The sequence below is a fragment of the Strongylocentrotus purpuratus genome, unplaced genomic scaffold, assembly GCF_000002235.5.
Source record: "Strongylocentrotus purpuratus isolate Spur 01 unplaced genomic scaffold, Spur_5.0 spur5_contig_829, whole genome shotgun sequence".
Taxonomy (NCBI): domain Eukaryota; kingdom Metazoa; phylum Echinodermata; class Echinoidea; order Camarodonta; family Strongylocentrotidae; genus Strongylocentrotus; species Strongylocentrotus purpuratus.
The window spans coordinates 221,432-245,043 of NW_022145534.1; the positions used below are offsets into that span (position 1 = coordinate 221,432).

Sequence of the window (23,612 nt, forward strand, 5' to 3'; positions counted from 1 at the left end):
GGGGCGTAGTGGCAAATATTGTAAAAATTTGAATTATCACAACTTTCGGGCCGAAATTGTAAGGGCCGGGGTGGTTCAGCATTTTGGAGGAAAATATTATATTTTTTGAATAGGCTAGTTTCCCCACAATGAATGTACCTACATGCAATTAAATGGATCCTGACCCCCATATCCCTGTAAAAGGGGCGTAGCGGCAAATATTGTGATAATTTGAATAAACACCAATTTCAGGCCAAAATGGTAAGGGCCGGGGTGGTTCAGCATTTTGGAGGAAAATATTATATTTTTTTTAATAGGCTAGTTTCCCCACAATGAATGTCCATACATGCCATTAGATGGATCCTGACCCCCATATCCCTTTGAAAGGGGCGTAGTGGCAAATATTGTAAAAATTTGAATTATCACAACTTTCGGGCCGAAATTGTAAGGGCCGGGGTGGTTCAGCATTTTGGAGGAAAATATATATTTTTTTTAATAGGCTAGTTTCCCCACAATGAATGTACATACATGCCATTAGATGGATCCTGACCCCCATATTCCTTTGAAAGGGGCGTAGTGGCAAATATTGTAAAATTTTGAATTATCGGAACTTTCGGGCCGAAATTGTAAGGGCCGGGGTGGTTCAGCATTTTGGAGGAAAATATATATTTTTTTTAATAGGCTAGTTTCCCCACAATGAATGTACATACATGCCATTAGATGGATCCTGACCCCCATATCCCTTTGAAAGGGGCGTAGTGGCAAATATTGTAAAAATTTCATTTTATCACAACTTTCGGGCCGAAATTGTAAGGGCCGGGGTGGTTCAGCATTTTGGAGGAAAATATTTTTTTTTTTTAATAGTTTAGTTTCCACACAATAAATGTCCATACATGCCATTAGATGGATCCTGACCTCCATATCCCTTTGAAAGGGGCGTAGTGGCAAATATTGTAAAAATTTGAATTATCACAACTTTCGGGCCGAAATTGTAAGGGCCGGGGTGGTTCAGCATTTTGAAGGAAAAAATTATATTTTTTGATTAGGCTAGTTTCCCCACAATGAATGTACCTACATGCAATTAAATGGATCCTGACCCCCATATCCCTGTAAAAGGGGCGTAGCGGCAAATATTGTGATAATTTGAATAAACACCAATTTCAGGCCAAAATGGTAAGGGCCGGGGTGTTCAGCATTTTGGAGGAAAATATTATATTTTTTTTAATAGGCTAGTTTCCCCACAATGAATGTCCATACATGCCATTAGATGGATCCTGACCCCCATATCCCTTTGAAAGGGGCGTAGTGGCAAATATTGTAAAAATTTGAATTATCACAACTTTCGGGCCGAAATTGTAAGGGCCGGGGTGGTTCAGCATTTTGGAGGAAAATATATATTTTTTTTAATAGGCTAGTTTCCCCACAATGAATGTACATACATGCCATTAGATGGATCCTGACCCCCATATTCCTTTGAAAGGGGCGTAGTGGCAAATATTGTAAAATTTTGAATTATCGGAACTTTCGGGCCGAAATTGTAAGGGCCGGGGTGGTTCAGCATTTTGGAGGAAAATATATATTTTTTTTAATAGGCTAGTTTCCCCACAATGAATGTACATACATGCCATTAGATGGATCCTGACCCCCATATCCCTTTGAAAGGGGCGTAGTGGCAAATATTGTAAAAATTTGAATTATCACAACTTTCGGGCCGAAATTGTAAGGGCCGGGGTGGTTCAGCATTTTGGAGGAAAATATTTTTTTTTTTTAATAGTTTAGTTTCCACACAATAAATGTCCATACATGCCATTAGATGGATCCTGACCTCCATATCCCTTTGAAAGGGGCGTAGTGGCAAATATTGTAAAAATTTGAATTATCACAACTTTCGGGCCGAAATTGTAAGGGCCGGGGTGGTTCAGCATTTTGAAGGAAAAAATTATATTTTTTGATTAGGCTAGTTCCCCCACAATGAATGTACCTACATGCAATTAAATGGATCCTGACCCTCATATTCCTTTGAAAGGGGCGTAGTGGCAAATATTGTAAAAATTTCAATTATCACAACTTTCGGACCGAAATTGTAAGGGCCGGGGTGGTTCAGCATTTTGGAGGAAAATATTATATTTTTTGAATAGGCTAGTTTCCCCACAATGAATGTACCTACATGCAATTAAATGGATCCTGACCCCCATATCCCTGTAAAAGGGGCGTAGCGGCAAATATTATGATAATTTGAATAAACACCAATTTCAGGCCGAAATGGTAAGGGCCGGTGTGGTTCAGCATTTTGGAGGAAAATATTATATTTTTTTTAATAGGCTAGTTTTCCCACAATGAATGTCCATACATGCCATTAGATGGATCCTGACCCCCATATCCCTTTGAAAGGGGCATAGGGGCAAATATTGTGATAATTTGAATAAACACCAATTTCAGGCCGAAATGGTAAGGGCCGATGTGGTTCAGCATTTTGGAGGAAAATATTATGTTTTTTGATTAGGCCAGTTTCCCCACAATGAATGTACCTACATGCAATTAAATGGATCCTGACCCCCATATGCCTTTGAAAGAAGCGTAGGGGCAAATATTGTAAAAATTTGAATTATCACGACTTTCGGGCCGAAATTGTAAGGGCCGGGGTGGTTCAGCATTTTCAAGGAAAAAATTATATTTTTTGATTAGGCTAGTTTCCCCACAATGAATGTACCTACATGCAATTAAATGGATCCTGACCCCCATATCCCTTTGAAAGAAGCGTAGGGGCAAATATTGTAAAAATTTGAATTATCGGAACTTTCGGGCCGAAATTGTAAGGGCCGGGGTGGTCCAGCATTTTGGAGGAAAATATAATTTTTTTTTAATAGGCTAGTTTCCCCACAATGAATGTACATACATGCCATTAGATGGATTCTGACCCCCATATCCCTTTGAAAGAAGCATCGTGGCAAATATTGTAAAAATTTTAATTATCACAACTTTCGGGCCGAAATTGTAAGGGCCGGGGTGGTTCAGCATTTTGAAGGAAAAAATTATATTTTTTGATTAGGCTAGTTTCCCCACAATGAATGTACCTACATGCAATTTTACTGGATTCTGACCCCCATATCCCTTTTAAAGGGGCGTAGTGGCAAATATTGTAAAAATTTGAATTATCACAACTTTTTGGCCGAAATTGTAAGGGCCGGGGTGGTTCAGCATTTTGAAGGAAAAAATTATATTTTTTGATTAGGCTAGTTTCCCCACAATGAATGTACCTACATGCAATTAGATGGATCCTGACCCCCATATCCCTTTGAAAGGGGCGTAGTGGCAAATATTGTAAAAATTTGAATTATCACAACTTTCGGGCCGAAATTGTAAGGGCCGGGGTGGTTCAGCATTTTGGAGGAAAATATTTTTTTTTTTTTAGGTTAGTTTCCACACAATAAATGTCCATACATGCCATTAGATGGATCCTGACCCCCATATCCCTTTGAAAGGGGCGTAGTGGCAAATATTGTAAAAATTTGAATTATCACAACTTTCGGGCCGAAATTGTAAGGGCCGGGGTGGTTCAGCATTTTGAAGGAAAAAATTATATTTTTTGATTAGGCTAGTTTCCCCACAATGAATGTACCTACATGCAATTAAATGGATCCTGACCCCCATATCCCTGTAAAAGGGGCGTAGCGGCAAATATTGTGATAATTTGAATAAACACCAATTTCAGGCCGAAATGGTAAGGGCCGGTGTGGTTCAGCATTTTGGAGGAAAATATTATATTTTTTTTAATAGGCTAGTTTCCCCACAATGAATGTCATACATGCCATTAGATGGATCCTGACCCCCATATCCCTTTGAAAGGGGCATAGGGGCAAATATTGTGATAATTTGAATAAACACTAATTTCAGGCCGAAATGGTAAGGGCCGATGTGGTTTAGCATTTTGAAGGAAAAAATTATATTTTTTTTAATAGGCTAGTTTCCCCACAATGAATGTCCATCCATGCCATTAGATGGATCCTGACCCCCATATCCCTTTGAAAGGGGCATAGGGGCAAATATTGTGATAATTTGAATAAACACCAATTTCAGGCCGAAATGGTAAGGGCCGATGTGGTTCAGCATTTTGGGGGAAAATATTATGTTTTTTGAATAGGCTAGTTTCCCCACAATGAATGTACATACATGCAATTAAATGGATCCTGACCCCCATATCCCTTTGAAAGGGGCGTAGTGGCAACTATTGTAAAAATTTGAATTATCACAACTTTCGGGCCGAAATTGGAAGGGCCGGGGTGGTTCAGGATTTTGGAGGAAAATATTATTTTTTTTGAATAGGCTAGTTTCCCCACAATGAATGTACCTACATGCAATTAAATGGATCCTGACCCCTATATCCCTTTGAAAGGGGCGTAGTGGCAAATATTGTGATAATTTGAATAAACACCAATTTCAGGCCGAAATGGTTAAGGCCTGGGTGGTTCAGCATTTTGGAGGAAAATATTATTTTTTTTTTAATAGGCTAGTTTCCCCACAATGAATGTACCTACATGCAATTAAATGGATTCTGACCCCCATATCCCTTCGAAAGGGACGTAGTGGCAAATATTGTAAAAATTTGAATTATCACAACTTTCGGGCCGAAATTGTAAGGGCCAGGGTGGTTCAGCATTTTGGAGGAAAATATTATTTTTTTTGAATAGGCTAGTTTCCCCACAATGAATGTACCTACATGCAATTTAATGGATTCTGACCCCCATATCCCTTTGAAAGGGGCGTAGTGGCAAATATTGTAAAAATTAGAATTATCACAACTTTCGGGCCGAAATTGGAAGGGCCGGGGTGGTTCAGCATTTTGAAGGAAAAAATTATATTTTGTGATTAGGCTAGTTTCTCCACAATGAATGTCCATACATGCCATTAGATGGATCCTGACCCCCATATCCCTTTGAAAGGGGCATAGGGGCAAATATTGTGATAATTTGAATAAACACCAATTTCAGGCCGAAATGGTAACGGCCGATGTTGTTCAGCATTTTGAAGGAAAAAATTATATTTTTTTTAATAGGCTAGTTTCCCCACAATGAATGTCCATCCATGCCATTAGATGGATCCTGACCCCCATATCCCTTTGAAAGGGGCATAGGGGCAAATATTGTGATAATTTGAATAAACACCAATTTCAGGCCGAAATGGTAAGGGCCGATGTGGTTCAGCATTTTGGAGGAAAATATTATGTTTTTTGAATAGGCTAGTTTCCCCACAATGAATGTACATACATGCAATTAAATGGATCCTGACCCCAATATCCCTTTGAAAGGGGCGTAGTGGCAACTATTGTAAAAATTTGAATTATCACAACTTTCGGGCCGAAATTGGAAGGGCCGGGGTGGTTCAGGATTTTGGAGGAAAATATTGTGTTTTTTTTAATAGGCTAGTTTCCCCACAATGAATGTCCATACATGCAATTAAAAGGATCCTGACCCCCATATCCCTTTGAAAGGGGCGTAGTGGCAAATATTGTGATAATTTGAATAAACACCAATTTCAGGCCGAAATGGTTAAGGCCTGGGTGGTTCAGCATTTTGGAGGAAAATATTATTTTTTTTTAATAGGCTAGTTTCCCCACAATGAATGTACCTACATGCAATTAAATGGATTCTGACCCCCATATCCCTTCGAAAGGGACGTAGTGGCAAATATTGTAAAAATTTGAATTATCACAACTTTCGGGCCGAAATTGTAAGGGCCAGGGTGGTTCAGCATTTTGGAGGAAAATATTTTTTTTTTTGAATAGGCTAGTTTCCCCACAATGAATGTACCTACATGCAATTAAATGGATCCTGACCCCCATATCCCTTTGAAAGGGGCGTAGTGGCAAATATTGTGATAATTCGAATAAACACCAATTTCAGGCCGAAATGGTTAAGGCCTGGGTGGTTCAGCATTTTGGAGGAAAATATTTTTTTTTTTTAATAGGCTAGTTTCCCCACAATGAATGTACCTACATGCAATTAAATGGATTCTGACCCCCATATCCCTTCGAAAGGGACGTAGTGGCAAATATTGTAAAAATTTGAATTATCACAACTTTCGGGCCGAAATTGTAAGGGCCAGGGTGGTTCAGCATTTTGGAGGAAAATATTTTTTTTTTTGAATAGGCTAGTTTCCCCACAATGAATGTACCTACATGCAATTTAATGGATTCTGACCCCCATATCCCTTTGAAAGGGGCGTAGTGGCAAATATTGTAAAAATTAGAATTATCACAACTTTCGGGCCGAAATTGGAAGGGCCGGGGTGGTTCAGCATTTTGAAGGAAAAAATTATATTTTTTGATTAGGCTAGTTTCCCCACAATGAATCTACATACATGCCATTAGATGGATCCTGACCCCCATATCCCTTTGAAAGGGGCGTAGGGGCAAATATTGTGATAATTTGAATAAACACCAATTTCAGGCCGAAATGGTAAGGGCAGGGGTGGTTCAGCATTTTGGAGGAAAATATTATATTTTTTGAATAGGCTAGTTTCCCCACAATGAATGTACATACATGCCATTAAATGGATCCTGACCCCCATAAAATTGGAAGGGCCGAAATGGCCGAAATGGTAAGGGCCGGGGTGGTTCAGCATTTTGGAGGAAAATATAATTTTTATGCCTCCGCCACCGAAGGTTGTGCCGGAGGCATCATGTTTTCGGGTTGTCCGTCCGTACGTCCGTACGTCCGTACGTCCGTCCCGTTTGACCGTTATCACAATATCTCAAGAACCATTTAAGATTGAAACTTAAGACTCGGGAATAGTATTTATCACCTTAGGAAGACGATCTGATTAGATTTTGGAGTACGTAGGTCAAAGGTCACAGGTCACAGAGGTCAACTTATGAAATTCCTTGTATTGAGTTTGTTAGCGCGATATCTCAAGAACCATTTGAGATTTAAACTTCAAACTTAAGGATAGTATGTATCACCATAGGAAGACGATCTGATTAGATTTTGGAGCACGTATGTTAAAGGTCAAGGGTCACAGAGGTCAACTTATGAAATTCCATACATTGAGATTGTTATCATATGATATCTCAAGAACCACTTTAGATTTAAACTTCAAACTTAGTGATAGTGTGTATCACTATAGGAAAACAATCTGATTACATTTTGGAGCACGTAGGTCAAAGGTCAAGGGTCATAGAGGTCAACTTATGAAATTCCATACATTGAGATTGTTATCATAATATCTCAAGAACCACTGGAGATTTAAACTTCAAACTTAATGATAGTGTGTATCACCATAGGAAGACAATCTGATTAGATTTTGGAGCACGTAGGTCAAAGGTCAAGGGTCACAGAGGTCAATTTATGAAATTCCATACATTGAGATCGTTATCGCAATATCTCAAGAACCACTGGAGAATTTTCACTTCAAACTTAATGATAGTATGTATCACCATATCATAATTATCTCAAGAACCACTGGAGATTTAAACTTCAAACTTAATGATAGTGTGTATCACCATAGGAAGACAATCTGATTAGATTTTGGAGCACGTAGGTCAAAGGTCAAGGGTCACAGAGGTCAACTCATGAAATTCCATACATTGAGATTGTTATCATGATATCTCAAGAACCACTGGAGATTTAAACTCCAAACTTGTTTAAATTGCTCTATGGCGGAGGCATCATTTTCGACTGCGCGTAGTCAAAATTCCATCTAGTTTTTTTTAGAAATGCCAATGATGTACACTGCAATTTGTTATCATTCTTTCTTTTGACAGAGAGTTTAAATGTTATATTACCCATAGCAGGGCTCGACACTAACAGGTACCTTCAACACAGGGGTGCCCAAAATCTAGGTCATGACCCCAACATTTCAAACATTTTACATAGGGCTCATGCATTATAAAGACTCTGGTTAAATCTGGATCCCCTTCGAATAATTTTTGTTGATCTTTCAGTATAAACCTCAAATTCTTTTTTTTAAAGTGTGTCCTGATGAAATATGCCATGGGTAATGATTTTTCATTTGCACTTGTCTTTCTTACCCTGTCATATCTCTTACAGATTTGGACCACCAGAATTACCCATGGAAGTTTGTTTCCAGTCGACAGAAAAGAGTTTTTAGCATACTTAGTAAGTCTCTTTCAAAGTCACCTTTGATATTCATACTGCAAAAACATAATAAAAATATATAGAAGGAAATGAATATATATTATATAAGCAGTGGATTTGGAAAACTTTGACTATAAACAAATGTAAAACAAATGAAGAAAAACAAATATCAGAGATTACATTGACTATTTACATTGAAGCTAGATATCAAGAGGTAAGACTAAGATGATGATTCTTTTGTGATGTAGAGCTGTGTGAAGCATATTGTTAGTCATTTGAAAGAATATTGTTTCTCAAGAAATGTTTGCTATATCTCACTGTATCCTGCTTGTAGTAAGTCATAATTCAAATTTTCCAAAAAACAAAAACAAGTATCACTTGGATGATTAGATATCAGAGTGATGATGGTCTCTGTCCTGCGAATGTAGAAAAACAAGAATGTCCCATATATTTTGATCTACTTCAAAAGATTACGGCAATCAATGTGTAGGAATTGTATTTATTATTATTGATTATAAGGTATATGCAGTATATGTATTAAATTCTGTATCATTGTGTTTTTGTTTTTTCTTACAGAATAACCATGGACTTCCCAAGTACTACACTCTTGCCTTGATAAGCAAGTGCGTAAATGAAGAAGATGCAACCGTATTGTCTACATTACTTGGTGTTTCAGAAACGACTTCCAAGTTATCTGGGACAAAGATTAGTCTCTGGTTATTCATGTAAGTATCCTATCCCTATGTAAACTGTATTATTGGCGGCTTAAAGCCGGAAGGGATTTAATTCTGTGTTAAAGTGTAGGAGTAAATGCACTTCTGGCTCCATACAGATGTAATGTATGAAGACCGCAGATATTTAATGTGTTATAAGAATATAACTTGAGCTATGTATAAATGGCATATGCAGTGAAAAGCATTCTAATCATAATTATAATTTCCATCAAATTATCAGATTTTGATGCTTTTTAATTGTTTGATAGTGCATTGACATGTCCCTCCTCCCACCTTAGAATAGGTTAAGATTTAGTAAAACATTTTGTCATTACTTCTTGGGGAAAAGGCTGTTAATTGTGTGTATAAGTTGCACAAGCTTTGCTGGAAATGAAACAGTAGTGAACTTTAATTATCCTTTTGATGTTAACATCTGATATTTATGTTTTTGCATCCTATTCAGCCTTGGTCTTCTTATGTTCAGTCATATCATGCTCCTATGTGGTGTCTGTCATCCAACATTACTTTGGGATGCTGTGGACGCTTTCAACATTCCAAACATCCTCATGTACACTGTTGTCATGACAACTTTGTTTCTCAGTCTGCTGTGGCAAGTGGGTGTCGTATGGCAGGTACAGAAATATTAATCGCTTGAGTGTGAACTTCACAAAATAATTTGTGTATTTCATAAACACTCTGATGCCATAAATTTGAAATCTACGGGTTGGAAAGAAAAAAAGTACATGTCACTTCCAGGAATTGTTTAGACATGATGTATTAAAGGAGATGTCATTTGATGGAATTCTCATTTGTTAAAGATTGTATCATGGAATTAACATGAAACATTAAGTTTATAATCCATCAATCATATCGTCACTAAAAATAGGTATTGCATGAAGTTTTCACTGTTTTGACCATTTTTAGTGTTCAAAGTGTTTAAAGTTTTTTAAGGATTTTATTTTTGAACTAGAAAGACGTGTTTCCACAACATGAGTAATGAAATAATTTGCTCCCCCCCCCCCCTTCGTTTAAAATGAATTTGAATTTAAGGAAAATTATTGTTTGTACTGTAGTAGAAATATTTGACCTTATTAGAGTAACTTTTTCAAAGCTGATGTGGTCCAAACTTTTGTAATCATTAGGTTGCAATTTTTATGCCTGTTTTCAGCATCACTTTCTGTGTTTTATCTCAATAAGTATTTCAGGTTGTGGAGGGAAAATCGTCATCAGGAGCAGAGTGTGTCTCAGTTTTTATCCGTCCATAAGTCTTTTGGTAATCTCCTGAAGAAGTCTGTGCTCTATGTTCAAGAAGTGGAAGTCATTTTAAGAGGTTATACAATGTAAGTATCACAAGAGAATCAGTGATCAGTGTACTATCTTTATCTATAGACCCTATTCTCACTCAAAGCCTGATAAATCTTACAAAATAAGTGATTCTCACCTACGTGTACTGGGTATTTTTAATACGAATGTCATTGTCAATCAAAGAAAGTCAGAAAATGATAAAAAACTACCTCAGACATGTCAGCTCAGTGTAAACATTAGTAAACACTTCTGCAATAAAAATATCTATTCATGAGCACAAACATAATGTACTTTTTTAGTAGATATTGAATTAAGTTACCATATTTGGGATTGTAGTTCTCTGTATCTAAGATTATTTTTTTAAAAACAATATTAAAGCTAAAGACCAGTTATGGTCATGCCATTGCATTGTGAAAGAAACATTGTGAAATCGATCAGAAAAGGTTGATCATCTAGCATAGATGTACTGCAAGGTTCTGGAATCATCAAAATGATAAGAAATTTGGCCAAGTCTTCATAAAGTTAGAATCAATGTACACAGAAAGATGTATATGGGACTACACACACGTGCATGACACGTGCATTTGTATCCCTCAACAGGCGAGAGATACACTAATTTACCAAATATATCAATTAGTAGGCGGTTTCCAGTCAACATTTTTATCATCGTGTATTAGTCAAAACATATTCTTTCACATGATTGGTAATAAGAGCTTGCATTTCATTTTTTGAAATTGGGGCATTTCCAATACTGGTCTTTGCCTTTAATCTCATTTTAATGACATGTTTAACAGTGTAAAATATACTGTATAGTGTATGTTTGTAATTCATTGGGAAATTTAAAAAAATGTGCTCCTCTCCTAATTTAGGATGACACCATTCACCCCCATATCTCACCTGGAGAGGGGTAGCCAAACACAACTTCAATGCCCTGCCCTTAGACAGGCTATCTTCCAGGCTGCAAGAAACCAATTTATGTCTCTGAGGCAAGCCATGCTGTCAACCATAGCTGATAGTCCACTAAGAGATGAAGAACAGAGAGACTTAGAAGACGTCTATCTCGCTACCACGGATCTACAACACTTGGCTGGGGAACTATCAATTTTAACTGATGTAAGAAACAATCAAAGCCTTTCTCGAGTTTAGATAATACGACTAGAGTTTGAGAGGAACTGGCCTAAAGTAATTCTGAAGTTTTGATTAGGCAGTAGATTGGTTAAAACTTGCCGAAAATCAAATTCACACATTCAAGCACAACACACATGTGCACATGTGGGACTGAGTATTCTATTGCTTGAGTCTTGGTTGGGACAACTGGGTTACTTAATTTCCTTATCTGTCCTTGCTCATTACCCAGCGGTTATTCAAGTAATACTGTGTATGGTATCTATTTGTAGTCTTAAAGATCAACGTGTGTTTGGTTTGAGTTTGTTAACTTTCCAGTTATTTCTAAAACTAAAGCTTCTGAGTATTTTTATGTAGTTTATGTTGCCTGAATTTTAAGGGATCCGGTAACTTTGTCTCAGATTCTGAAACAAAATCCTGGGTTAAGCTCATGCTGCAATGATAATTATAAACCTTTAGGTCAGTCAGGAACCCCATGACTTTTACAACCCGATCGCATGTCTGATTATCAAGATATTTATGATTGGAAATTGAAACAAAATTTTGCGGTTTCCTATAGACCGTTTTCATAACACTATGGTCTGTTGGGGAAAACAAGTATGGTAAAACCGGTCACTCGAAGATTTTTACTCTTTTGAGGCACTTTTTGATCATTTTGAAGTGCAATTTTTTTAATGGCTTAAATATTACACCATATCACAGACACTTATAACATGTAGGGCCGTGCATCTCAGATTTAACATTGTAAAACGATGCCTTTAACAACCTTCAAATATTCAGGTTTTTATTTTAAGAGAGTTGAGAATTTTTATGTATTCTTAATGAAAAAATTATTTATTCTTAGATGTTCACCTCAAATGTGTTCAGTGATGGAACATTTACAATCAAGTCACGTGTATAACCTATAATCTACCATTCATTTCTTGCTCTTTTCAGGACTCTACAGGACCATACCCCACCTCTTATTTGAAGGTAAATATCATTAGTCTGAAATATTTTCATTACATGTGTACGAGTGTAGAGTAGAGTTCTTTTGAAATGTGCCATCTTTTTTATGTATACTTGTAGTTTGTAATGAGTAGATATCACATCTTTGTTGTATTAGTAGAATACAATTATAGATACAAAACAATGAAGCAAACATATTAGAAGGAAAAAAATTGATCTTGCAGCAAAATTTAAAAAATCATTGATTCTGCTCATAATTACCATGTACAAAACGATACATCAAGAAATAATTTTACTATATATCTGACCAAATTGTTGATATTCAAGAAAGTTCCTTGCAAATTCAATGTGAATTAATAGGTTGACAATAATCTATATTTCTGTCTGTTTTTCTTGTAGGCTATATCTAACTTATACAGTGATCAGTTATCTGAGTTTATCAGAAGACATCTCCTGTGTCTAAAGTCTGATCTATTAGCTGATTCTGCAGGTATGTCCACACAATTTTTTTGTTTTTTTTGTAGTGGAGTTGTTTATTTGAATGCCATGGTTATCATTTTGAAAGACAAGAACTTTTTCCAGAAAGAAAAAAGAGTTCTCCAGATGTACCTTGTTACACGATATAGACGTGTGAAATAGATATTCAGTTCATAAGGATGGTCTGGAAACTTTACTTATGTTTTCAAAAAGTATTTCAAATAGTGCTATGCCATGAACTGTAGATGAAGTAGTAACAACTTCTGATTTTTGTGTGTGTGTGAAATTAGAATCAGAATATATTGAACTTTTAAGGGCCTGAGTCAAGAGCCGTATGTATCTGAGAGAAGTTGGTATTAAGTATGTCTAACTTCAGACTCAAGATATATGATATCAAAAGATAGATATAGCACAAGTGAGTGTGGTTTGAACACAGCTACCGTAAATCTCTGTGTATAAGACGCACCTGTGTATAAGACGCACCCCCTGTAGATACTAATTTTGGCAGCAAGCCAGGTCCGTGTTAAAAAACCCACGCGGGAAGGACTTTCATTCAACTGCGAGGTGCAGTTGAATGTGTAAGATCATTAGTGTAAATTAAAAAACAGTAGAGGACCTAGGATAGAACCTTGTGGTAAGCCGTGTGTAATAGAAGAAAAATTGGAGGAATTATTGTTATTATAAACTACCGGTACATATTGAGATCTATCAGAAAGATTTCTTTCAAACCAAGATGACAGAAAAATTTGAGTGTTGTTCTAGTTTCCGAGTGGTGAGTCAACACACCAATTACTGAGCTTTTTTTTTGTACCTGTGTATAAGACGCACCCCCAGACTTCGAATTTTTTTTGGTGGCAAAACAGTGCGTCTTATACACAAAGATTTATGGTAACTCTTGTCATTCTTTGCATTGCCCATAGATGCAACCTCAAGCTCGCATTCACTACTTGACGCTAAGAGGAGGTTAGCTGAGCAAGATCTGACCACCCTGAAGAGCTCGTACAAGCTTCATCAGCCAATGACACCACTCCAATCGGACGTTGATCCCGAGGTCAAGATGCGTGGGACGGAAGAGATTTGGGGGCCCTCCGATGTCCTTCCTTCTGCAACTCGAGCTCTGAGATTGCATCTAGATGTCACTATGAAAAGGTAGAAGGTTGATGACTGTTTTTCTTTTAATAATAATAATAATAATAAAAATGTAACTTATAGGGCACTTACCACCGAAGTCTGTAAGTGCTTTTGCATAGGCTGATCAGGTGTCCATCACATTGATGACGATGATAATCTTTTTATGTACTTGACAGCTGAGAAAGCGAGAAAGCAAGTAAATATAGGCTTTCAGATCAAACTTGATCAAAGTCTGATTTGAAAGGGCACAAGTGCATCAACTTGTTTTTGAACCTGTGACCTTCCCCTACTAGACTTCTGCTCTCCCACTGAACCATCATGCCCCTACATAATGTATAAAGTGAGGTATTTCAGTATTTGATGTAGTGATAGAAATAGGCAACTATGATATGTTATCTCTCTCTCTCTCTGTAGATGTTGATTGTAATCAAATGATACATGAAAATATATCATATCTTATATCTATAAGAAAGTACATTCTTGTAGATTCCTTTTAATAGAGGTAGTTAGTGTCATTAAAAACAATTGCTCAGTGTGAAAACAGAATTCCAGATAAGAAAGAAATATTCTGTACCACTTTAGACCCTTCAGCTTAAACCAAACATAATTGCAATATGAGCTCAATAAACATGCACTTTGTTAACCTTCCAGTGCAATGCAGTTAGAAATGGGAACACGTAAGGAGGATGGCAAGTCCGACCTGGGAGACTCAGAGATACATGATCTTGAAGAGTTGCTCTCAGAGGTCAAAGGTCATTTGGAGGCATGCCAAACTTGTGTACATGAAGCCGAGACAGCCCTTGCCAAACTAACAGGTCGAGTGGAACCAGCAAAGCTGAAAGAACCTGGTAAGATTTGATCGCTCACTTTTATGAAAATAAATAAAATACTACACATATATGAGAGTGTCTTATATGGTCGCTAGATGGGGCCCATGTATTGTAATAATGAAATATAGATAAAGTGGCAGATATGCTTATGCAATATGGTCTTTTCCTTTTTGAAGAAAAATAATATGATGGAATATTTGGAGAAGTTTTGTTCTCTATTGCTAACTTTCAAAATGCATTCAGGAAAACAAACTATATCTCTTAGCTCTATGAATGTTACAGCACACAGCCCTCCCTCAAAATTTACTACATACCTGGTAAATAGAAATCAGTAGAAAGGGGGAAAATATGAAATTCTCGTATATGCCATGCAATTTCCTTTTGTTGTGATAGAATAATTTTAAAAAGTATTGATGTTTCCCTTCATTGTGTAATTATTATACAAAATAAGCTGTTTTTAGAATGTGCATTACAGTAATCTGTATCAATTTCAAAAGTTATGTGGTATTATGTATTTTAACATTTAGATGCAGTTTTCTCACCATTCTTCCTTCTATCTCTCTTCACTTTCTCCTCTTCCTTCCATTGTTTGCCCATCTCTCTTTATCCCTGTCTTCTTCTTGGCTTGATCTCTTCAGTAATGAGCAAGACAGAGACTGGGCAATTGAAAGCTGACATACCAACACCCCAGCATCTAGACTTCATATCGCCCAAGGACTCAGATATTGACTTCATTGAAGAGGAGGTGAGCATGACCTTTGTCCCTTTTGTAATTACCGGTAATTACTGCTCAATCAGTACTTCACCATGGTTACAGCTATACATAACATCTCTTATAAGTATACTCTGCTTCTCCTTTCCTATTACAGTTAGCTTGACAACTTGATTGAACACAGTCCTAATGATAGAGATCTAATGAAAAGCAAATCAGTTTAATACACAAAACTTTCTGTTGATGGTGCATTGTTCCGTAGACTGGTTTATTTATGTCTAAGTAGATATTACCGGTAGTAAAAAATGACTTGAGTGCTGTCCGTATATCTTTATCTAAATAGCTTTATTTTTGTATCAATTCCAAATTTTTCTCCATCTCTTTCCTTGCATCTACCTACATCTGCCTACACTTATTTCCCAACTAATTTGTTTCTTGTACTCTGCCTTTTCTTCATTTTGACATTCCTTCTTCTCTCCTCCTCATCACCTATATATCTGCAGGTGTTTGAGGCTTACATTGATCCAGAGAAAGATGATAACATACCAGATTACAGCATGGAGGATTTGATTGAAGAAAGGGTAAGCTAATGATGTGTATGATCCAAATAATATATATTATTAAAGTTGAATGAATCATTTATTATGTCATTATACTGTCCCTTGAAAATATATATTGCATGTAAATTCAACCATTGAAATGTATCAGTTTTTGTTACAAAACAGAGGAGAACAACTCCAATTAAATTGTTTCTTTTCCCCAGTGAATTGTCATGGCAAAGATTTAGAAACAATATTCCCCATGTACACAAATCATAAGTTCAAATTCAGGGTGTTGTTTACACTGTAAAACAACAGGGGAAGACCCTGGTTGAGTGGTCCACATGCATATCCCTTGTCAGTTATACTGGGAGGAAAGACCCGAGTGTCACACTGGTTCAGTTCACTTTTCCACCTCCCAGACACAATTGATGTCAAAATTCAATAACATTAAAGATGTAACACATCTCTTGTTTCATTCAACTCTCTTTATTTTTGTCTTCTTCCAGAGAAAGAAGAAGCAAGATTCTGAAGATGCTAAACACATGCTGATGGAACTCAACTCGGTGCTGACCAAAAGAGAAGGAGAAAAAGAGAAGATGAGAAGGGAGAGGAGAAGAATGAAGGATGGAGGTGATTTAGTCAAAGAAACAGAAACACTCGGTGAACTGAATGAAGGAGCGGTAGATAGTACGAATGACGACAGGACAATTGGAGATAGAAAGACAAACATCCCTGTTACTTGCAATGGTTCGTTGAGTGAGTTAGAGAGCGGAAATACCTCTACACTGTGTGACAGTTTAACTGATTTAGACCATGATCAGACATTATCCCAGAAATGTCATGAACACCATGATAGGCATATAGGGAAAGTCAACCCTCAACAACTATCACATGATATCAATTGTACCGAGGACTCCTCATCTGAAACAAAATTACTAGAAGTCGCCGACAATGGGGACGATGAAAAATATGATGACCAAAAGAGTGATGACCGAGTTCTTCGCCATCAAATGTCATTGAATGGTTGCCAGGATGTTAGTTCTTCAGGAAGCGGTGAAGGATATGATGCCTCAGGTATTGGAAGGAGTACAGAGACAATGATAAGAAGGCCAGTTCCGAAGCCAAGAAAAAACATAGGCAAAAGACTCAATCCTTCAAGCGATGGAAACGTGGCACCTCTTGGATCGGACTCCATTGCAGCTTCCCATGAAAGTGGCCAAGCTTCTCTTGTAAGGTCTGACCAGGACTATTGTGATCCTGAAGAGAAGAAGAGTTTGGACTCTGAAGGACATGGTTCAGAGAGTGGAGATAGAGAGGGGGTGTGTCAGTGGAGACAACAGCCCATGGATATACCGTTCATGCAAGGGTTAGCAGCAGAAGCTGTCAGGATATCAAGAGAAAGGCAATCACTGGCTGAAGATACGTTCGGAGACTGAACGTTCTGGCATCTTGACGTCGATAATCATTGACTTGATTTCTTTATTCAATCAATAAGTTATCTATCGGTTAAATCTGTTTGCTTATTTTCGGACACATCTTCCATTTCCTGATGATCTTGGTTCAACGTGATGCGATGTGACGTTACATCACCACCTCGTCTCTCAATGCTTTATAAGATGAATACACTCGGGATCCCCCAAAACTTAATTTCATTTTGACAATTTCTATAAGTTATTATATATTAAAGCCCCCATTCAAACTCAAAGTTTTAAAACTTGTAATTGGATTTTGTTTACGTCATATAGCATAGATTTTACCCCTCCCTAATTCACCCCACCCCCTTTCTCTTTATCTATCTCTCTCTCTTGATCTTTTGAATGGTCTGTGTTTTAGACCAGAGAACTTTTAAAGAGCTAAATTACTTTAATTTTTTTTAGAGTATGTGCAGCTCACCAAGTCTTTGGGGGATGTAGGTCCTATCATGAAGTGGTAATGAAAATGACAGATATAAAAAGTATTCAATGTAGATGGTAATGAGTAATATTTATGTTTCCTGCATTTTCTTGCCATTTTGCATATTGTCTGTGAGAGTAATATTGGTGTCCGCACCTGAAATAAAAACTTTTAATGTATTCAAGAGAATATTGAGATATATTGCTTTCTTGATTTTAAAGGGGAAGTCCACCCTGATATAAAGTTGGTTTTAATAGAAGCAGAAAAATGAGAGAAACAGGTCAGTGAATGTTTGAGCAAAAACCAATTAAAAATAAGAAAGTACTGGTAATAAATATTTTAGGTGCGATCAATCAGACACAAATTGGCAACTCTGTAGCGTATCTTGCGAGGTCACCTCCCATTTACCCTGTACTAAAAAACTTTAAAAATGTGTATTTACTATTAAGAAAATTTTAAATTATACATTCACCCTGAATATTCTTTTTGCTAATGTGTTTTTGTAAGACCCCTGTCAAATCATCAATAACTTATATGATGAGAAGAACAAAAAAAAATTCTGTACAGAGCAAATTTGAGAAGAGCACGTCTCAATGTTGCCAATTTGTGTTTCACTGACCACAACTTCAACAATCCATAAATTTCCTAAATTTTAATAGAATATTGATCAAATTATCGCTAATTTGTTTTTCTCAATTTCTGCTTTTATTAAAACCAAGATAATACCAGGACGGATTCCCCCTTTAAAAGCATTACACAATTGGTAATTTTATCGATCTTGAAATGAAACGATGGGAATACACTGGGGAAAATAGTAATAAATTACAGAGAGTACTAGCTAAGAGAAAAAACCAAGAGAGCAGAAGAGAGAGAGAGAGAGAGAGAGAGAGAGAGAGAGAGAGAGAGAGAGAGAGAAAGAAAGAGTGATTCAAAGAGATAAAGAAAAGTAAAAGAACAATATGATGAACAAATAAAAGTGTAAGATTATTGAAAGAGAAGGATGCACAGGAAGAAGGTAATTACACTTAAGTGGATCACTGAATGGTGTGAAACAAATTATAAACTAAAACAATGGGATTTCAGAAGAAAAAAAAATTGATGTCCTTTAAGTCTGTCTTCCGTTGCTCTCCATATCTTTAAAGGGAAGTCTTAGCTTTGCAAAACTTGAGTAAATCTGGTTTCTTTCAAATTGATGTTGAGGAAATAAAATCAACTCTCCATATAAACTAAATAAAAGATCCTTACAAATTCCTCTTTTCCTATCAAATGGCAGTGTATATGAATTTTAAAATGCCACTAAATATATTGGAGCCATGGTACCTTTACCCCCCCCCCCCCCCCTCAGGAACTTTCGGGATTGCTTTTCAACTAGTGTTCTCTACAAACAGGTGTACCGTTTTGGAGTTCAGTGACCTTTTATGACCTCATATCGGCCTGAAAATGGAGAGTTTTTAGATCTTCTGTATAAAATGTATAGAAAAACATATATTTTCAAGTTTCATATAAAAATTAGTCATTATTTTCTAGTTCATGTAATTTGTTATTTCTCAACTTAATATCCAGATAAAGGCCTTGACTGGCAATAGGCAAACAATCGTAAAATAGATGAAAGTTTAAATCCATGAGAAATTTCAAAAAGAAATAAAAAGGCAAGGATTGAATTGGCAGATTTTGTAAATATAGTCGCACAAGACTCTAATTGGCAAATCACAACCTTGGAAATTTAGAAATGTTTAAATATGTTTACATAGATAATATCAAACATTATAATACCATGGTACTTTAATTGTCAAATATGTTATGCCCTTCCCTATCTACACCCATCCTAAGGAAGTGCTTCACATCCGTCTATATCTTTTCCCACAATTAAAGATTAGCATTTTAAGGAAATCAATGAGGAAGAAACACTCAAAGTAATTTTAAACACCATTTCCTTTAACTTTAAGTGGGCCTGAATTCACTTACTAACAAGATCCTAGGAATTCAATCCATCCTCCGGGATTTAGTCTCGTGTGTCATACCTATTAATACCTTTAATTTGTGTGCATCGAATTAAAACATCGCAAATTTTACTTGCACGATATGTACATTATAGTTGTAAGTGATTCTTGGTCTTTTTTAACAGCATGTAGATTGACATGCATGACCCTTTTCCTAGGAGGCAGATCTCATGAAAAGATTCGGTTTCATTCGGGTACAATGCGATCAAAAGAGCATGTACACAATGAAGCACTACTATATTATATACCAAGAAGTTTTAAGAGATGGAGTCCTATCTAGCTCATTCCCTTTGTACAATCTTCGATGCCGCCATGAGAAAATATGTCAGGCACAGGCGCGGATCCAGGGGGAGGCCGAGCGGGCCTTGGCCCCCCCCCCCCCCGTAAAAAAAAAAAAAAAAAAAAAAAAAGGAGAGAGAGAGAAGGAAAGAAGGGAAAGGGAAAGAGGAGAGGAAGGGAAAGGGAAAGAGGAGAGAAAGGGAAAAAAGAAGAGGAAGAAGAAAAGAAAAGAGGGAAGAAGTAGATCGGGGGGGGGGGCAAAAGGACTTGCCTCCTAGGCTGTTGCCCCCCCCCCCCAATCAAAACATAAAAGAGAAGGAAGGAAAGGGAAAGAAAAAAGGAAAAGAGGAGAAAGGAAAAAAGAGGAAGAAGAAAAGAAAAAAAGGGGATAACGACACAACAAATCGTCTTCTTTCTCTAATGATTTAATGAAACGTAAGCTTCCGCTTAGCGCGGGAGGGGGAAAACTCAATTCAGACGAGGATTATTTTTGGGGAACGGTACAACAAATCGTCTTCTTTCTCTAATAATTTATTGAAATGTCAAAGCTTCCGCGTTTCAGTCGCGGAGGAGGGAGGGGGAAACTCGCCCCTCCCTGCACCCACCCACCCCCAATTACGTCACTGCTTGTCACCATTACGAACCAATATTTGGCTCGCATAATTTCAAATTTTGCCCCCCCCCCCCCCCCCCTAAGAAATCCTGGATCCGCGCCTGATGTATATACAACGGCAACAGTTTCAATATAAAATGTAAGTTCTTCTTACTTAAATCATTGGTCTGGAAACAATTATTTGCCCATTGTTGTGTATTGCATTACATTTTCACTGACAATGAATTCACATTGTAATGCAATTTTCAAGTTTCCCAGGCTTATTTAGGAGAACAGAAGATTGATATTGTTTAGTTGTACGATAACATCACTCAGTTTGATTTGATTTGATTGAAGATATATCTCATTAAAAACAGAGTAAAGGCTATACAGTTTCAAACAAACCTACACCATTAAACTTCAAGCTCACTCACACATGATTTATTGCGACACTTTCAAGGCTACTTATTATTTCAAGTTCATGTATATACAAAGGGCAACAGCTTCAATATTAAACGTAATTAAATCAATGGTCTGGAAAATGTTAATGCCCATTGTTGTATATTATACAACATTTTCCATAACGATGAATATACATTGTATAATGACCATGGCCCGACTGGAGATGCCGGTATCTGGATGAACCTGCTTGAGGACTTTGTAGATGTAGATTCCATAACTCTCCTTCCTTTTCCTGTTCCTCTTCTTGCCACCGCTGGGCCGAGGGGCCTTGACTGCCTTCTTGGAGCCTTTCTTAGCAACTTGAGCTGTTGGAGCCATGATGAATTGAGGTTTTCCATAACGATGAATATACATTGTATAATGCAATTTTCAGGAAAACCATACTTGTCATTACTGTTATATTTGTTATATGATACTAAAGCAAATCGTTTCGCTTATCGATAAGATAAATCAATGTGAAGTACGTCATTTATAGCTTCCGCGCTTTGCAGAGGAGGGAGGGGGAAACTCGCCCCTCCCTACATCCCCCTGCATTACGTCACTGCTGGTCACCATTACGTACCAATATTTGGCTCGCATAATTTCAAATTTGGCCCCCCCCCCCCCCCCCCTAAGAAATCCTGGATCCGCGCCTGGTCAGGCATGTGCTTAACTGGATCTTCCTTGCAGATACGTAGACAAAAGATTCCTGCCTATAGCTGCGAACTAACGGGCCACTTTCAAATGGAAATATGCGAAAGGAAATGGAGCAAATTTTTCTGAAATATTAATCACAATTACTCGACTGGGCATGTGTGGGCACTAATCTGACATATAACATCACAAAGAACTGTACATGAACATATTCACTTTTTATTTTCGTGAGCCGCAAGTAATCGGAAAAGTGTGGTCAAATGGCAGGTCTTAGGACTGTGAATTTTTACTATTTTTCACAAATTAAAGCTGCTATCATACAATGTAAGCAAATGTCCTGACATAAGTAGGCTTTTGTATTCATATTTTATCATCTGTTCGATTTTCCCCTTGCGGTCAAATAAAAAGTGAAATATTGACAAAAATCACTACTCAAGCTTTCCAATGAGGCGGCTTCGAACCTCGGACATCAAAGTTTACAGCACACCAGTACATTATATTGTGCAACCATAGAAAACGGCAGCTGTTTTGAATAATTTGTTACCAGTTGGGTCTCCGTCTCTAAAATCTCCTTGTATATACCTTTCTTTCAAAATCTGAATAGCATCATCCGGTCGCGAACAAATGGGAATTCCCCGCGCTTAATTGCTTCAAACCAGGGAATCGTACATCATCATGGATTGCATGCTTTCGGATGTGCGTATCTAACATGTTCCAAATTATAGTTATACACTTGTATTACAAACCAGACAGACAGACGCCCCCCCCCCCCTCCAACACACCCCCTCCCACACACACAAACACATACTATTCCATGATTTCATGACCCCATCCTACTCTTTAATTGCGTTTTTGTTTTTCCTTTATAAGATAGTAGTGGCGTATCCTAGTTTCCATAATGGTAAAGGCTGGTGTACAAAAGTATCCACCCACGTTCGAAAGAGGAGGTTAATGGGTCTTTACGCTATACCCGGGCACGATTCTGCTCCGTTTTAAAAATTTATTTGTGGATACGCTACTGGATATTTGACAACCAGTAATTATGACGCCTAAATAAATTCATTCAAAACGCATGTCCTCAAGAAAAAGACCCGACTGTTAACCTTTTGACTGAACTTATTTTACAATGTCAAAGGAAACTACAACGATGGAAAAGGACACGATCGAGGGCCAAAGAAAACATTATTTTACTCAATGTCTTTCTATTGGCCTTTAGGTCGATCGGGAATAAATTCCATCACGGCGAACGTTTCTGAAACTCAACGACGCTGGTTAATTATGGAGTTCGGGTTAAACGTTCATAATAATTTATTTTCAGTGGTGGATCTAGGGTTTTTATGCATACATGGGGGCCGGGGGGCATAAGTCTTCAAAAGCAAGGCGAACAAAGATCACCATTGCATTCTTCATGACGGTCGTCAGGTGGTATAATGATTGCATTCCTGTGCCCCCCCCCCCCCCCCATCCCGTTTTTCCAATGTGCATCGTAAATCATTGATCCTTCGTTGCTTTTCAGGTATCGTTATATAAAAATGCCTTCAAAGTACAAAGGAAGAAGTAAAGAAATATGCACATGAGTTTAAGTATAGAGTAGTTTAATAAACACATTATGCCGACCAATCGCACAACACATAGGGGTTTAATTCTTATTCATAATCTGAAGCCTAATTAATGAAATATGCTTTTGATATGCTATGATGGAAATTCCGTGCACGCGATGTATAGGCCCAATAATGAGTCATCCATATTTGACGCCAGAACACTCTCCCGCGTGCCCTTCATCGTCCAAAGGACAATCGTCCACTGTTGACTGCATTCTGTTCACCAATTTCTATACATCCCCTGTTATTGAAATTATATCAACAGCGTTCTGTATTATAACGCCCTACAGGCATGTG

General features: G+C 37.3%; 1 protein-coding gene across 1 annotated transcript; it reads left to right on the plus strand.

Moving 5' to 3' along the window:
- Positions 1 to 7,955: 7,955 nt before the first annotated feature.
- Positions 7,956 to 17,555, plus strand: LOC752751 (vezatin). Its single transcript, XM_030983333.1, has 12 exons — positions 7,956 to 8,093; positions 8,649 to 8,797; positions 9,249 to 9,417; positions 9,983 to 10,125; positions 10,960 to 11,203; positions 12,152 to 12,187; positions 12,563 to 12,653; positions 13,561 to 13,789; positions 14,423 to 14,619; positions 15,240 to 15,346; positions 15,817 to 15,894; positions 16,362 to 17,555. Exons 1-12 carry the CDS (start codon positions 7,956 to 7,958, stop codon positions 17,289 to 17,291), a joined length of 2,511 nt encoding a protein of 836 aa, XP_030839193.1. The 3' UTR covers positions 17,292 to 17,555.
- The last annotated feature ends 6,057 nt before the right edge of the window (positions 17,556 to 23,612 follow it).